The sequence below is a fragment of the Colletotrichum fructicola genome (genome assembly GCF_000319635.2).
Source record: "Colletotrichum fructicola Nara gc5 chromosome Unknown KSG_Nara_v1_contig03, whole genome shotgun sequence".
NCBI classification, from domain to species: domain Eukaryota; kingdom Fungi; phylum Ascomycota; class Sordariomycetes; order Glomerellales; family Glomerellaceae; genus Colletotrichum; species Colletotrichum fructicola.
Window position 1 is genome coordinate 3,108,217 of NW_027094053.1, and position 16,222 is coordinate 3,124,438.

General features: G+C 51.2%; 6 protein-coding genes across 6 annotated transcripts; 2 read left to right on the forward strand and 4 right to left on the reverse strand.

Annotated features, from left to right (window-relative positions):
- Nucleotides 1-339: 339 nt before the first annotated feature.
- CGGC5_v005638 (uncharacterized protein) lies at nucleotides 340-4,891 on the reverse strand (the record flags this gene model as incomplete). The annotated part of the gene is made up of 7 exons (XM_066151490.1): nucleotides 340-1,078; nucleotides 1,139-1,958; nucleotides 2,035-2,371; nucleotides 2,477-2,520; nucleotides 2,880-2,889; nucleotides 2,954-4,150; nucleotides 4,205-4,891. 7 exons carry the CDS (start codon nucleotides 4,889-4,891, stop codon nucleotides 340-342), a joined length of 3,834 nt encoding a protein of 1,277 aa, XP_066008948.1.
- A 1,041-nt stretch (nucleotides 4,892-5,932) lies between these two features.
- On the forward strand, nucleotides 5,933-7,460 carry nekl-2 (Serine/threonine-protein kinase nekl-2; the record flags this gene model as incomplete). The annotated part of the gene is made up of 4 exons (XM_032024173.2): nucleotides 5,933-5,987; nucleotides 6,047-6,077; nucleotides 6,127-6,490; nucleotides 6,552-7,460. The coding sequence occupies 4 exons, from the start codon at nucleotides 5,933-5,935 to the stop codon at nucleotides 7,458-7,460; spliced, it is 1,359 nt and encodes a 452-aa protein (XP_031879021.2).
- A 3,630-nt stretch (nucleotides 7,461-11,090) lies between these two features.
- On the reverse strand, nucleotides 11,091-12,108 carry ubc15 (Ubiquitin-conjugating enzyme E2 15; the record flags this gene model as incomplete). Its single annotated transcript, XM_032024175.2, has 4 exons — nucleotides 11,091-11,125; nucleotides 11,179-11,223; nucleotides 11,610-11,885; nucleotides 11,943-12,108. The coding sequence occupies 4 exons, from the start codon at nucleotides 12,106-12,108 to the stop codon at nucleotides 11,091-11,093; spliced, it is 522 nt and encodes a 173-aa protein (XP_031879118.2).
- Nucleotides 12,109-12,668: 560 nt separating this feature from the next.
- Nucleotides 12,669-13,382, reverse strand: snu23 (U4/U6.U5 small nuclear ribonucleoprotein component snu23; the record flags this gene model as incomplete). The annotated part of the gene is made up of 1 exon (XM_032024176.1): nucleotides 12,669-13,382. The coding sequence occupies one exon, from the start codon at nucleotides 13,380-13,382 to the stop codon at nucleotides 12,669-12,671; it is 714 nt and encodes a 237-aa protein (XP_031879031.1).
- Nucleotides 13,383-13,865: 483 nt separating this feature from the next.
- Nucleotides 13,866-14,804, forward strand: dph-5 (Diphthine methyl ester synthase; the record flags this gene model as incomplete). The annotated part of the gene is made up of 2 exons (XM_032024177.1): nucleotides 13,866-14,000; nucleotides 14,079-14,804. The coding sequence occupies 2 exons, from the start codon at nucleotides 13,866-13,868 to the stop codon at nucleotides 14,802-14,804; spliced, it is 861 nt and encodes a 286-aa protein (XP_031879019.1).
- Nucleotides 14,805-14,913: 109 nt separating this feature from the next.
- bli-3 lies at nucleotides 14,914-15,592 on the reverse strand (the record flags this gene model as incomplete). The annotated part of the gene is made up of 2 exons (XM_032024178.1): nucleotides 14,914-15,336; nucleotides 15,395-15,592. The coding sequence occupies 2 exons, from the start codon at nucleotides 15,590-15,592 to the stop codon at nucleotides 14,914-14,916; spliced, it is 621 nt and encodes a 206-aa protein (XP_031879036.1).
- Nucleotides 15,593-16,222: the final 630 nt, after the last annotated feature.

The window sequence follows — 16,222 nt, forward strand, 5'->3', positions numbered from 1 at the left end:
TCAAGCCCAGGTCACCTGGGATGCTGTACCGATTGCGTGTGTACCATTACGGGTTCTTCCGAGAAAGAGCTGACCCTCTATGATATGCAAGGATCTGGAGAAGGCGGCGCATGGAATTGGAGACGACCAAAAAAAGCTTAAATTTGCTGCTCAGCAGAATGGAATCCAATTTCTAGTCAATCTGTGTGAAGTCAATATCAACACCAGCACTTCCCAAATCAATCAAGAAAATGGGTGGATGGAATGCGGCTTGTTGAAAGTCACTTCCGATGGACCCTTTAGATGTTCCGACATAGAGACGCAACGTAAACGCTCCCCAAACAACAGGCATACCCGACGCTAGCAAATTCTTCCAATTTGGGGCCCCCCTTCACTGTTGTTAACTATGAGATCGTCCTCCGTCAAGTAAGCCACACCTGATCTCTCAAAGGTTTCAACCCCATCTTCTTCCTTGACCGGTTTCAGAAGAATAGCGTATATTTGTGGCTCTTTTGTGTTCCTTGCGACCACAACACACTTGAGTGGTGCTTGTAGTAGTACGTTCAAATCATCTTGTATGAGCAGTCTTGGCCTTTCTGTCGTCAAGGAGGAATTCCTTTCCGTGTTCAAGGTTGATATCGGAGCAACGAATTCGTGCGGATGCTGGATATCAAAGACTCCGCTCGCCGCCTGGTTGCTGGATTCAAACGGAGATACAACTCTGTCCTCCCAGGTGACATTTCCCAGCGGGACGTTCAAGTACCTTATTTCTCCATGGAAGGCCATCCATGACCACGACGGCACGGTGGATAAATTATCGTAGCTAATGCGCTCTAAGGAGCGGCTCTGATCTTGACGTTGCCACAACAGGTCTCTCGAAAAGTTCAGGTGCATGACGCCGTAACCACCTGGAGATCTCAGAGTGGAGACGAGTCGCCTTTCGAGTCCTGCAATTGCCACAGGCCTGTCCGTTTGGTTCGAAAGACCCAAGGAAGAGTATCGTTCATAAAGCCCGTGATAAAGCGCGAGTTGTTTGCCTTGCTTATCTGACTTGACAGCATTAGGAAAGTCCGAATCACCAAGGAAAGCTGATTTACGGCTGAGTGAGATGATTAACGGGGAATTGGCTTCCTTAGATTTTGGTGTCCATCGAACTTACTTTGTCGTTCGAGCAAATGTCTCACATCTGATGCCACTACCGCACTCCCAGTACGTCTGGGTCTTAGTGAAGTGAACCGTTCGGCGTGATAGAGCGCGTTCCTGCAAGACCCAGCCCCTCTTGTTAAGTTCGCCTTGCTCCACGTCATGGTCGAAATCGTTGATGTCTTCGCAGATATGGAATGTCTCATCATCATCATCCGTAGTCATAGTGACAACCTCTCTCGGCCTTCGCATTTTCAAAAACCCATCAAACATGTGATCGGCACAACTTGCTGCAATCGTGAAATAGGCGAAACTGAACACCTTTTCCATGCGTTGAGACTCCCTTCTCCAATCCTTTACATGTTCCGAGTCGTCGCCCTTGCCAGTCTTCTGAAGGATGCACAAGGAATCGATCCAAACATATCGTAGACCAAGTTTTCTGGTCACCCGAACTGCGTCCTGGAAGGTCTTGGGTAGTAGCTTGTCATCTAAACCCTGGGTGCACTCAATGAGGTGTCGATTCTCACTTGTAGTAAGATAGAATGTCTTTGCGTCCGGTTTCATTTCGTTGGGCGATCCCCACCTGTGCGATAAAGCCGCATACTGCAAAGGGGCCTTGTGCTTGAAACTCGACATTAGTCGAACCCCCTTGGATTCCCTGTCTCCAACGTCCAACAGCCGCGAAGGCGCAAAGTCGCCTGTCGGAAAGTGATGTCCATGCTTTTCATCACAAGTTCTGAGCCACTCGGCCAGTATTTGAGTATGCGTCTCGCTACCTGGCTCCAATAGAGTAGGAAAGCCCATCTGGATTCCATTTCCCGAGAGTCTTTCTGATACTTCATAGATCAGCGAAGTTCATACTCTTTGATAATAGGTTTAGAGACTCTACGAGGGTTACGTGATCCTTCTTACCCGAAGTGGAACACAAGGAGAAGATTGGACGAAGGTTTCTCTCGTAGAAAGTCAACGCGGAGTTGGACTCTGATCTCAAGAACGTGATTGTGTCCTGGCTGAGCGCTGCACGTTCCTTCATAGATCGGTGTAACAGTCGGCAAAAGTCGCACTCCTGAGATCTTCCCGCCAAGTCAAGTAATTTGACGGAGAACTCATAGTCGGGGAGCCAAAGCTGATGTTGCTGGCACTTCTCGCAGAGCTTGGAAACTTTGTAACGGTGGAGCGTGGCCGGATTTTGACGAACAATGAAACTGGCAAGCCCATCGTCTGGAATGTACGTCCAGTTATTGTTAAGCTAGAAATTCAGAAAGGCTGAGTGTCATGAACATGTCAACACCATTAGATGCTTCTTACCGGCTATTGGCGAATGCATGCATTGTCAGATATCAGCTCTTCATACTTTTCCCCACATGCCAATCACAAGGGTGCTTTTGGACCCACCGTCTGAAAGTGCGTCAGTCAGCTTGTAATTAGCTAAGAGAGGTGAAGGTTGAAATATAGATGTGAGTGACTTACAAACTTCAGTTCGGTAGACAAAGATATTAGCTACGTCAATGCAAAAGATCAATAGGGGTCAATGATTACCATCTATATTGGGTTCAATAGTAATCGTCAGCCCAATGCCAGCTTGCTACACATCAGAGTCTTTTACGCACGTACTAGACTTCCTATTAGAAATACGACGAAGCACAGCTTACACTTTGGATGAAATAGTACTTACTCTCTTTACAAGAGATGGATGTCAGCGTGGAACAAGAATTAATCTAATTGGGATGCCGCGGCTGGAATGTTCCGTACCTCACTTTTCTGCATCTGCACATGCCGTCAGCTAATGCGTATCATTATTGTAAGAGGTCTGAGAGAGAGATGTACAGACCGCCGTTGACATATGATGACGCTCTTTCGTTTGTTCCGGTTGTCTCCCAGAGAGAAGCTTGTCGGATACGTTCGGTATTCCGAGTTTGGATGCTTCCTCCATACCATCCCACTTGATCCACAGAATAGAACCTGGGCCCTCTCTCACTGCTGCCGCTTTGATCGTCACAATCTCGTCGAGCATTTCTTTTGCATCAGCCCTCACCAGCTTTGGCTCTGCGTTGATGTTAATGGTGGGGGCCCGAACAACAAGTCTGAGCCCACCTTCCGGTCGTACAGACTCGTTGTCGTCTTGCGCGACGGTTTCGCCGGTTGTTTCAGCCTCGATATTGACAACCAATAGCCTCGTTTCGATCAGGTGAACCAGTCTTCCTACCGCTGTGGATGTGATGGGTGCACATCTTGGATCAGTCTTAACGGCCTTGATCCAATCCCGCACTTGTGATTTCACCTGAACGTCCGCACCTGAACCTGTGAAGAACTCATTGCCAACGTCGCGAGAGAAAGCTCGTAGTCCTTCGTAACCATAAAGAATCCAGACGAGAAACTCAAGATACATACAGCCGAGGGACCAGATGTCGTATCTCCTAGATGTTGGCTTGTGGTTTCCAATTGGGTCATCAGCCTCCGGAGGAGTGTACCTTTGCGTCCCACGGGGGGTCCTTGTAGGGTCAGGGCGGAATTCTGTTGCTTGAACATGGATTTTGGCATGTCCCGCATCGGCAATCACCAATATCACGTTAGTCGGGACCTTGCCCGGGCCGGGAATCTCGTCGCAAAAGCAGAGAATGTTCTCTGGTTTCAGATCGCCATGCCGGCATGAACCGCCTGGAACTTTGTCCGAGAAATGAAGACTTTCCATGGCCTCCGAAATACCAATGAGTTGCTGGAAGAACCATTTGATGTATTCGTTCCAGTTCCCAGAGCTGAAACTGAGGCAATTATCCCCCAGGCTGGGTTGCTTGATCCAGAACTCGTGTAGATTCCCGGCTTTCGCCCATGGAAATACGAAGAAATGCTTGTTGTCATGGGTGTACCTCGCAATGGCTTTGATGAAGTGTTTGTTCTTCTCTTGGAAGTGAAGCAGAACTGTCTCTTCGTTCTTGACGACTTCAGCAAACCGTGGCCCAAACCACTTTTCCGAAGTGATTTCCTTGACAGCAACGTGGGGATTCCCATTCTTGTCGACCACGGTGCCCTGCATACAAGTGAGCTCTCAGCTTAGAAGCCTAAAAGAGATGACACCACTTACAATTTGCTCATCTTCTGGGAACACTTTGAACCCCTCTCCCAAGTGGCTTTTGTGAATGACCCGTTCGGTCACAGCACTAAAGTTCGACTCTCTGCGCGTGATCTCCTTGAGAAATGGCAACCTACAGGGATAATCGAATACATAGGGAGAGCCATCTTTTGTGAATACAGGCGAGAAAAACAGCCACTGATGAGGATCAGCAATCGCAAGGATGGCTGTTCTATCATCTAGCGTTGCAGTGTGTATCTCGACTGATCGTTCAGATGACGAGTCAGATGAGACTGCTGGCCTTGATGAGCTAACTGTCCAAGTTTGTTTGTCCTTCTTCTCAATTTTGACAGGGAACATTCTATCTCCGAAATCCTGTTCGCAGAAGTCTTCGATCCAGTGCAACCGGTTGATGTGGATGAGAAGTGCGCACAGTCGTTGTGCCTTCTTGACGAATGTTTGCAATCTAAATCGATCCACTCGCGAGAGTGGAAGATTTTCTAAGACATTCTTTGCTGCATCCACAACAGATTGAGTTTCCGACAGGGGAATCCACTCGTATTCTGGACCCTGGTTACCCGGAGTGGAGTACGCTTTCGAGTCACTGTGCCGTTGGCTCTCTTCCTGGATGGACTTCTCTTGGTTCTGCTTTCGGACAATGGCATCGAATATATGCTCCTGTAGATCGCTGATTGACATGATGTCCATCGTCTGGAGTATGCTCCAGCTCCGGATTCCAGATGTGCGTGAAGGCCGAGACAGGCTGTGGGGAAGGAGTCCGCCAAATGTGCTGGTCGAAGAGTGTGTTCTGATGCAGCTTGGAGTCGCATTCAAGGTCATAGATTGGGTGCCCGTCATTGAAGAGTGTTCAAAAGATATAGTCTGAGCTAGTTCTTTCTCCTGTGGCCGATCCCCATGAAATGATATGACTTGATGTGGCTCTTTTCCAAAGCAGCCACATTTCAAATCATGCGCCCACTTCCAAGAGCTCATTTGGTGGAAGATAACCTAGGCTGCACCGATTTTGAAGCGCGGGCGAACCGTGTCCGAGAAGCGAAACAAGGCACTCTATCGTGGCTCCATTCAAGGGAGGGTGTCTGAAATATGATTGCCAGCGATTGGAACTCGCTGCAAGTAATCATTGCGGCTTGGTGGCATGACACTCAGCCATCATGTGGGATACGGGAATCATGGCATGCATACTGCAGACCTGTACTTGCATTAGTAAAAGCGAGGGCTCTGAATGGTTGCGCGTGCAGGAAACAACCATTACGTGAGGCCTCGGGGCTCTCGGCATGCCAACGCAGTCTGGGCTGCGGGGGTGTATGCAGTGGTTCCCAAGTATGCAGACCTATGCATGCATAGTGACCGTCACATGGCGCAGCGACTTGTAGGCAACCATACTCTCGATCCCAACGGACTGCACTAGACTGATATGGCGCAGCCTGATACTGTGGTGAGGCATTTACCGCTCGATACCACTCCCGTCGGGGCACTTCTATCTACGCAAGGCTGCGAGACGAGATTGTAAAGAGTATTTGGAACTCGCCTCTCGCGTGTCAGTCATGTAGCTGATTTACTTGATTCAAAGGTCTTTCTTTTCTGGCATTGCACGAACTACAAATATACCTTCCGTCTAGTCGACTAACAGAGTTTGGACATTGGATTTCAGCAATCCCCAGTTGAGCCAAGAGATCGGACCAAACTCTGCGTAAATACGTCAAACTGAGATTAATTCTCATGGCTCTATTTGATCAGTTGGACAACGTCTACAGCCAAGACGAATTGGGGAATCGTAAGTACATTCCGAGAAATGAGCTTGAGCGGCTCATCACCAGAGACACCGTGGAGCAGGAACTTCGGCGAACACAAAAGAGGGGGGTGCGTAATTTGTTCCGGGCAAAGAGATCATTAAGGGAGAATCTGGCGGAAAGAGTGATGGAATCTGGACAGAAGCTGTTTGCGACATGCGTATACCTCAGCCAGCCTTGGGATGTCAAGCTTCTTCTCGACGCCAACTTTACCGACGATGATCTTCCTGTGACCAAGAATGCTAAGTCCTTGAAGAGCTCCGAAAAGCAGTTCGATTGGCCTGCAGCGTGGGAGCTGCCAAAGTTGGACGTGTTCATCGATAAACAGTGGTTATTTCTGGCGCCTATCTTCAGCGCCACAGGCACTCATCAAAGCCTTGACACAATGTGCCCTCTTCCTTTCCTGAAGGTAGAAGAGGAGCAACATGGTATGAACAATGTTGTGTTTCAGGCTATGATTCATGAATCTCACCAAAAGGGGTTTGCAGTGGGTCTCTCCGCCATCAATGATGGCTTTCTGCTTTAAAAGCAGCTAACAAGACTTGCAGGTTGAAACTCCCACCTATAAGGTTGCACTCAAGGAATTCAAGTTCAAACAAGACTTTGATCAGGAGTTTGAGAATCTTCTGAAGATACGTAATTTGCAGCACTCTAAACACATTACGCAGAAGCTCGACTCTTTCAAGCGAGGGAGCAAAAACTACATCATCTTCCCTTGGGCAGATGGCGGAGATCTTGTCAACTTCTGGGAGAAGATGGATGTCGAGGCACGATCTCCCAAACTGGCACTATGGGTTCTCGAACAGATGCTCGGGCTCGCCCAGGCTCTTCAGGCCCTTCACGACGAGATGAGAGACCAGGAAAACTGCCGACACGGAGATCTCAAGCCGGGAAATATTCTTCATTTTACAATTGAAGGCTACGGCATCTTGAAGATTGCTGACTTTGGCATTTCCAAGATTCACAGTCTCGGAACGTTGCAGAGGCGGGACCCAACAACAACGAGAGCAACAACGCCTTCTTACCAAGCTCCCGAAGGTGACTCCTCTAACACGAGATCTCGGAAATACGACATCTGGTCACTAGGGTGTATCCTTTTGGAGTTTACAGTGTGGACCGTACAAAGCAATCACAATGTCATTATTTTCGATGCAGCAAGGAAGCCAAAGACTCCAGGGATGCAGCCGTGGCCACACTTCTACGAGAAAGTGGGGGACAAGACCGTCGTACACCACGAAGTAAACAATGTCATCAAAGGACTGAGGGGTCTCACACAGTGTAGCCAAGGCACGGCATTCGGGCATTTACTGGATATCGTTGAATGCGATCTTATCAAGGTTGAAGTTCAAGATAGAGTTGAAGCCAGGGTATTGTGCGATCGACTTGGAAAGATCCTGGAGAGAGCTAGAGAGGACAATGCGTATCTTTTCAATGGTGGGTCACAGATGGAAGGCTAATGGATTGTCATATTGATCTCTGGAATTGCGGAGCTGGTGGCGTCAATGATTTTCTTTAAAGTATTCCTCCGTCTCATGCGCGAATAATCTTCTTTGCGAAGCTATCTCCTCGAAGCACAAACCAGGCGGCAATTTCCGCCACCTAACCGGTGAATATCTAGGCTGTCGACGAGAAATTTCTCGCTAATTACCTCGTGCGGACTCTTCATAACCGAGCCAATGGTTGTATGTTATATACAAAGGCGAGGGGACGTGTGGCACAGAAGCCCTCAACAGCTGACCGAATTGTATCACCAATCATGCGGTGCGCACCATCAGGCTCTACCTCTTTCTTCCTGGCCGTACTCCTCCTGTTCGTCACCGCTCCCAGCACCTCTTCGTCTTATGCCCGACACCTCGACAGGTCCTTGATTGTAGAGGACAGCGTCAGTGAATTGCGATCAAACTCCATTAAGTTTCGCACACAGTCGGCCCCGTCATGGCCGAGGCCTTCGCAGCGCTCGGTATCGCGGCCAATATCTTTCAATCTCTCGAACTTAGTTTCAAAGCCACGCAGACGATCGCTTCGACCTATCGCAACACGGATATTGACGGACTATCTCAGCACAACGCGTAAATTGCCCTGACATGCTCCGATTTCAAGGAGCATTGCTCTAGGTTGAAGACTGCCAGAGCCGTAGTGAGAGATGGTACTTTAGACCAGCTTTTGACATGATGCATCAATACGGCGACGAAACTTGGCACCGTGACTGGCAGTTTAAGGGCCCCAGACTCCAAACGACGCCGGAGAAGGACCAAGGTCAAGATGGCAATCATTTCTTACTGGAAGAGCAACACGAGAGACGGCCTCCAAGCCGATTTGGCCGACATCAGAGCGCAAATTTATTTCAGGCTTCAAGGGCTTATCCAGTACGCGTGATGTCTCTAATATGGCAAGTATTCCGTGATCTCATCTGAGTGCTCTTCAGCGAACATCAAAGATCCCTCGTCAAATCAGTGGAAGTTTGGGGAGATACGTCAAAGGAGTAGAATAGTGTCACAGAACAGAAGTTAGACACGATGACCCAGCAGGTCAAGGACCTCCTGAAATCGGAGTCTAAAACGGTGTCTGGTGGGATCAATAAACTAGTCCAAGCTTGGTAGCATTCGCCGAGGACGCTAGCAGTCACAGTATCACCAGGGCCATTCTAGAAAGTCTCCATTTTGCCCAGATCAAGGAGCGGCAGAACGAGATTCCAAAAGCGCACAAAGACACCTTCGAGTGGATATTTGGTGAAAGCTCCCCAGGAAGCTTTTCGATTTGGCTTGAAGAGTCAAGCAGCATCTTTTGGATCACAGGAAAGCCCGGGTCCGGAAAGTCAACGTTGATGAAATTCAACTTAGGCCATGAGATGACGAAGAACCTCGCAAGTACTTGGGCCAACCCTAAACTACTCGTCGTCGCTAGTCACTTCTTTTGGTTTGGAGGAATAAAACCTCAAAAGTCCCAGGAGGGCCTGCTGAGAAGGTTATTATTTCAGATCTTGTCTAACGCCTCAAGGCTTATTAGCAAGGTGTTACCTGGTCGAATGTTAGGACAATTCAAATACCTCGAATCATGGAGCTTAGAAGAACTTTCTGACGCATTTCAGCGTCTTCAAGCCCTTCCGGAAATTCCTTGCCGCATCTTCATGTTTGTGGATAGACTTGATGAGTACAGTGGCCAGGGTACAGAGTTAACGGGGTTTCTCCGAGCTATCACGACTTCGCCCGAGATTAAGATCTGTTGTGCAAGTAGGCCTTGGCAGGAGTTTCGCAACGGATTCAGTGATGCATCTGGCAGAATTCACATGCATGATCTCACTTCTGATGATATGCGGGTCTACGTCCACAGCACCCTGACGCAGCATGAACGATTCAAAAGCCTTTTGTCGTCATAAGAGGCTCAAGTCGACTTACTTATCAAATCTATTTGTACGAAATCTGAAGGAGTGTTCTTCTGGACATCGCTAGTGGTGAAGTCACTTTTGCGGGGCCTTAATAACGACGACGGACTCGAGATCCTGCAAAGAAGACTCTTTGAGTTTCCTCCAGACCTTGAACAATTCTTCAAAAGAATGGTTGGCTCGACTGAAGACGTGTACAAGGACCAGGTTTATCGAGTTTTCTCGATGTTACTAATGGTTGATGCACCATTGCCTCTAATTATGTTCAGTTTTCGAAACTCTGCCTTGATCAAGAACATGGAGTCTAAAAGCTCTGTCAACTTCAGGACGCTTGCGGCGCTAAAATTCTCCGAGCACAGGAAAACGCGACTGCGAGAAACCTCTAAGGCAGCCAAGGACCAGCAGTCAATCCTCCATGATGACGAGCTACTCACTGTTGATCCTGGCATCAAGGAAGCCATCAAAGCCCCCAGCAGCCTTTACTTTGCCCCAGAACATCTCGTAGTGTTCAAAGATCAGCTACTGTCACGATGTCGTGATCTTATTCAGGCTTGGCAAGTCGGACCATTCACCGACGACATTCGTATTGGCCATCTCCACCGAACAGTCGTCGAGTTCCTCCAACGCAAAGAGAAGCGACTCTCGTTTGATGATGAAATTTACCTTGACCGATATTATTTCGCGAGATCTTGCCTTTGCGGTCTTTTCTACGACAGAGCCGACAAAGCTGTCAACAGGGACCTCATACTATGGTTTTTGTATGTTCTTCAAGAAACCCATGCTCCTGCCGGTGATCTCCCTCACGATGATGGCTATGTGCTTTTCGATCGATGCAACGAGATCAGACAGATACTTGCATGATAAACCCAAGAGAAATCGCTCTTTAGAAACAGCCCTGAATATGAGAACGCAATTACTCGATTGTTGGCAATTTCCCAGGCACGCATACTAGTCCAAAAATGCCAGGCCAAACTTAAGAATTCTCATTCGGCTTACTTTGAGTTCTATCCGGACTTTTATGGACATTTTCTCATGCGACACGTTCTCCAAGGATCGGGGCACATTGAAGTCGGGGATCGCCCTCGGGAGGTTCTGTCAGACTCTATCGACTTGGAATTACTAGGAAGGTTACTCCAGATGGACAAATTCAAGAGACAAATCATCCAAGCGCCGCATAGTGAGACTCCTCGTCTGCACAGCGTTTGGAAGACTTTTATCAAAAGGATCGCAGATATGGCCCCGGCGGGGCTACGGAACGGATACGAAGCTTGCGAGATGATGATCAAGAGTGGAGTGGTGAAATTGTTGAAATTGAATGACGAAGGAAATGTTGACGTGATTCAGTACCTCAGGGACAACAACACATTCACAGAGGACAAGATAGGAACACTTGAGACATTATTCCCGCTAGATATATCCGCCAGTCACGGGTCTTCGAAGAAGAAAAGGAGAAAGCGTGCGTTTCGCAAGGGGAGAAAGTAGAATCTATCCCATCGAGTGCTGAATAACGCCAGTACATATAGTACCCACAATTTCTCTAAATAGCTCCTTATTGAACTTCTTAATTAGTCTAAAAAAACTATCGATCTCTCGGAAAAATAATCGACTTGCTGCTACCCCGCACACCTATGTACTGGCGCCATTCAGCACTCGATGGGATAGGAGACCTAATGTTCTCCTTAGAGAAGTTGTTGTGACTTACTTTTCATGTAATCTCGTAGGGGTCGTCAGTCACGGGCACTGTGAATATTACAATCAGTTTTTCATTTTCTCAAGCTTCAACCAGGCTTTACCTAGAGATTGGCGTGGCTTCCTGTTCATCTGAATGGACTTGTTGACTACATTAGATCTTGTGACTTGGAGGACAAACCACTCCATGTGCATCCTTCGATCTTTCGAGTAAGCCTGGAAGTACACCAGAGAGATAAGGCTCACCATAACCATGAACATGAGCATGTGCCATGCGCGCCTCATGAGTCTACTTTGAACGGATCACAGCGGGCTAAGAGCGCAAAAACAGGAGTCAATTTCAGTGCCAACCCAGCTCAGAAAATGCTTTCACCACCACCAAACGCCACGATGCAGCCGTGTTTCCCCATCACGTAGTAAACTTCTCTCAAGCCGACTTTGAGTCATCAGTCCTCACCCAGACTCTCCCGCACACAGGCCCTACACCTCCTGCGGAAATCCTTATTCTTGCCCTCCCTTTCCTCACGGAACATACGCGCAGCCTCAACATTGGCCGGCGACTCGTCATTCGGCCCGTGGAACAGGCTGATCGTGCTCAGCAGGATCGTCTCAGGGCTCTGCACGGGGCTCCAGCGCTCCGAGGCCGCCTCGTAGCCGTACTGGTCCTCCTCCGGCGGGTGCAGGATCGAGATGCACAGCCGGCCGTCCGAGTAGATATTCGGGTGGAACGGGATCGGGGTCTGGAAGGTGAGGGACGGCGGCATCAGGGGGTAGGTCTGCGGGAAGGTGAGGCGGGCGCGGAAGTTTCCTCCTGTTGGGGCGGGATGCGTCAGCAGTGATTGGGGGAGAGGGCTAGAGGAGAACGTACCACCGTAGTACTTGCAGTCGTCGCTGATCATGAGCATGACCTCCCACTCGAAAATGTTGTTGTCGTTGACCAGGCCGCACGAGATGCCGGGGATGTCCTTCCCCGTCTGCATCTCCTTGAGCTGGCGGCGCAGCAACGAGGCCGCCGCTGCGGACGACGAGGCCATCGGTGCAGAATGCCGTGTCTGTGTATGTGTGCTCGTTTGGTGTGCAAACCCGATTTCGGGGTTTCTCTCCTCGATTCGTCAAGGTAAGGTAGCTTGTGTCGCGGGGCCAGGCGAGGAACTCTGGTCCGATCGGAGAGGAAGCTGAGGTAACGCGTAGAATGGACGACTCGACGGGAGGAGTTCTGCCAGTAAGTTGGGTTTGCCCGTGCTTTCGCAGGCTCGAGAACGCGTTTCGACGACAGCTTTGCTGTGGATGGCGGGGAGGAGAAAGATGGCAAACGGAGCTGTCGTGTGGTGAGGTCGTCGAAATCGGAGCCAATGCGTGTGGGGTTACCCGAACTGCAGGGGGCCGGGGGTGGCGTCTTCACCGATGCTCACCGAGTAGCTTCGGTGAAGGCACCCGAATGCCTGACAGACCACCGATACCGCCATCACCATTTCCAGAACCCATAACCAGATTTCACCTACTTGCATTGTCATATCCTCAACTCTAAACCCTTACCAGACTGGAGGGAGGGGGTATCATTCTTTTGTTGCATCCTGAACCTACCATCCACCAATCACTTCTTCTTCGACGTCCCAAACCCGCTAATCCCCATCGCGGCCATCATATCATCCTCGTCGTGCTCCCCCTCAATCCTCACATCCTCCCCATACTCCGTCTTCACCTTCTCCGCCTCCTCCGCCTTCACCCTCCTCCTCTCCTCCGCCTCCTTCCGCTTCCTCCTCCTCTCCTCCGCCTCCTTCAAGCTCTCCTCCTCCCGCAGCGCCAGCCTCTCCTCCAAACTCGTCGCCTTCTCCTTCTCAAAGTCCACCTTGCGCTGCCACAGCATCTCAATCCGCTCCCTTACCTCCTCCGCCGTCGCGCGCCGCACCTCCGTCGTCTGCCCCGTGTTCGCCAGGTGCTGCGGCGTGTTGAGGTGCTCCACGAACTGCTTGTTGTCCTTGAACGTCAGGTCGCACGCCTCGCAGTAGAAGCCCGCGCCGCGCCCGCGCTTGCCCACGCCCGCGCCCGCCGGGACGAGCTGCGTCTTGCCCACCTGCGCGCTGAGGTCCAGCACGGTCCGCCGCGCAGAGGTCATCGTCTCGTTGCCCGTCAGCGGCTTGTGGTACTTCTTGCCCGCGAGCTTCGCCTCGTAGCGCGCCTTGGACTCCTCCTTCTCCTTGGCCTCGCGGTCTTTGGCCTTGGCGGCGTACTCGTCTAGGTCCCACGTCTTGCGGAAGTCGGTGTCGCCTGCGGGCGCGCCGTACGCGCTGCCGTTCTTGTCGGCCATTGTGTGTGTTTGTGGTGCTTTGGTGCGTGGACGCGTCGTTTCGGTCGGGAGTTTGTCTCCTCGCCAGTCGCAAGTTTCGATGGAATGATGTGGGGAGATCGATGGTGTTCGATGGTCGATGTAGGATGGCTGAAGTTCGAAGAGCGCGGCCAACAGTCCCAAGACGCGTCGATGATGAAATTTGGTGTCTGGGAGATATGACTTGACTGGGGACCTGATTAGCGGACGAGGCTGCAGGGATTCAGGCCAGGGAAAATTGGGAGGGGCGGACGAGACATGGTCCAGGGGCGTCTCGGTGGTGGGGTTACAGCGCTAAAAAATACCTACCCCTCCAACCCCTCCCCCTCCAAAGCCGCAGAGAAAAAAAAAAGTAAATGGGCATGCGCTCGGTCTAGAAGGCGTCGACTCATACTTCTGCTTTTGCGACTTCGAGTGCAACACAGCTGTATCCCTTCCGCTTCGTACCCTTATACAACCGCCAATATGCTGTATCTCGTCGGCCTCGGTCTCTCTGACGAGACAGACATCACCGTCAAGGGCCTCGAGGTCGTCAAGAAGGCCTCCAGGGTCTACCTGGAAGCCTACACTAGCATCCTGCTCGTGGACAAGGCCATCTTGGTATGTCCTACACCAATTTCACCTATGTTCCACTCCTTGGGATCGTCAGACCGGCTAACACATCAATCACCGGCACAGGAGAGCTACTACGGCCGCGAAGTCGTCATCGCCGACCGCGAAATGGTCGAGTCCAACAGCGACGAGATCCTCCGCGACGCCCAGACCGTCGACGTCGCCTTCCTCGTCGTCGGCGACCCCTTCGGCGCGACCACGCACACCGACCTCGTCCTGCGCGCGCGCGAGCTCGCCATCCCCGTCTCGACCGTCCCCAACGCCTCCATCATGTCCGGCATCGGCGCCACGGGTCTGCAGCTCTACAACTTCGGCCAGACCGTCTCCATGGTCTTCTTCCTCGACAACTGGAAGCCGGCGTCGTTCTACGACCGCATCCGCGAGAACCGCAGCATCGGCCTGCACACGCTCGTGCTGCTCGACATCAAGGTCAAGGAGCAGAGCCTCGAGAACATGGCGCGCGGCCGCAAGATCTACGAGCCGCCGAGGTACATGACGGTCGGGCAGTGCGCGGCGCAGATGCTTGAGATTGAGGAGGAGAAGGGCGAGGGCGTGTACGGGCCGGATAGTCTGGCAGTCGGCGCGGCGAGGGTAGGCGGCAAGACGGAGAAGTTTGTGGCGGGCACGCTGAAGGAGCTGTGCGAGACGGATGATATTCTGGGAGGACCGCTGCACAGCATGGTCCTGCTTGGAAGGAGGGCGCATGAGCTTGAGAGGGACTACATTCGCGAGTTTGCGTTCAACAAGGAGACCTTTGACAAGAGCTGGGAGGTGGATTATGGGAAGCAATAGTCATCATTCATGTCCCGTTATACGGGTTGGTTGGTGCTGATTCTTTTCCCTCATTCCCCCAAATGACGCTTCTAATGTACATGTTTTTCATTGACCCTAATTAACGCAATTAAGAGGAAGCCGAGCGGTACTGCTCGACCTCGGAGGACGAGATTTCGCGAAGCTTGTTGACGTGGGCAGGGCTACCGGTCACGATGCCCTCGGCGACCTGGGCAACCTTGCCAACGATGTTGGTGTTGCTGATGGCATACGTGGCACTGACCGTCTTGACGCGGATGACGCCGATACGGGGGTCGTTCTCAGAGCCGTCGTGCTTGCCATCGCCGAGGTCACCGAGCCATGCCTTCAGCGAAGAGCTGTAGTGCTTCTTGACGATGGATCGGTCGCTGAGGACGCTGGAGACGCCTGAGATGGAGGCCCAGTCGCCGGAGCTGTTGTAGAAGGCGATGTTGACATGGGGATCGCTGTCAATCTCATCCGTCTTGTGGGACTCTGTGTTGGTGAAGAAGAGCAGGTCGATGCCACCGTTTTCCTGGGTGGCGTTAGTATTTCTGGCGCCACGCAGGAGCATGGGGGAAAAATAAGCTTACTGTAGCTGCAACACCCATGCAGCGGGAGACGAGGGCGCCCGACTTCGCATCTCTGGTCGTCATCATGCCGAACTTGCTCTTGTTGGCGAAGTTGACGAGGTCCTCGACCTTATCCTTGACAGAGACATTGGTGTCCTTGTTGGTGGCCTTGTAGGGGTCGGCGGGCTTGTCGCCAGTGGAGGTGTTGGAGAAAGACATTGTGACTAGTTTGTGGTGTTTGTTGAATTTGTTTGCAGACGAGGTCGAATGAACAGTCGTTCGCAGATGAAGCTTCGTTTGCTAGTGTCGTGAAGGGTTGTATGTAAGAGCAAGATTGACCAGCCGCCCTTTGGACAGCTCCTCCTATTTGAACCCCAATGGCCAAGCCGACCTCATTGCCATAGCTACCATAGCTGCAGAAGGAACGGCCATTTCATCATAGAAGGGCGCGCGTTACGTGACTGCTGCCCCGGCGTTGGGGAGCTTGAGCTGCAATGGGCAAGACATCATGACGTCAAGAGCGGAGGGAGCACCTGCGGTTCCTGCACAAGCTGCACAACGTGCACAAATCGTAGCGGGACGTGGCACGATGGGGGCACCGCGATGGACGCATTTTATGGGGATAATTCATCATTGATCGTCTGTAGTACGTCTTCTAGGCGCTGGTCCAGAACGTGCGCCGGTCGATGTTTGGGCAGTGGCCACAAGTGGGTGACATTTGGGGGTGATGATTTTGAGGGGAAAGCAGCATCACATTGAGAAGTCTGAGCTACCTTCCTATGGATGCAGTTTTCCTGTGCCCAATGACAGGGAGCCGTTCACCGTCGCGTGGTACAGGAATTGCCCATT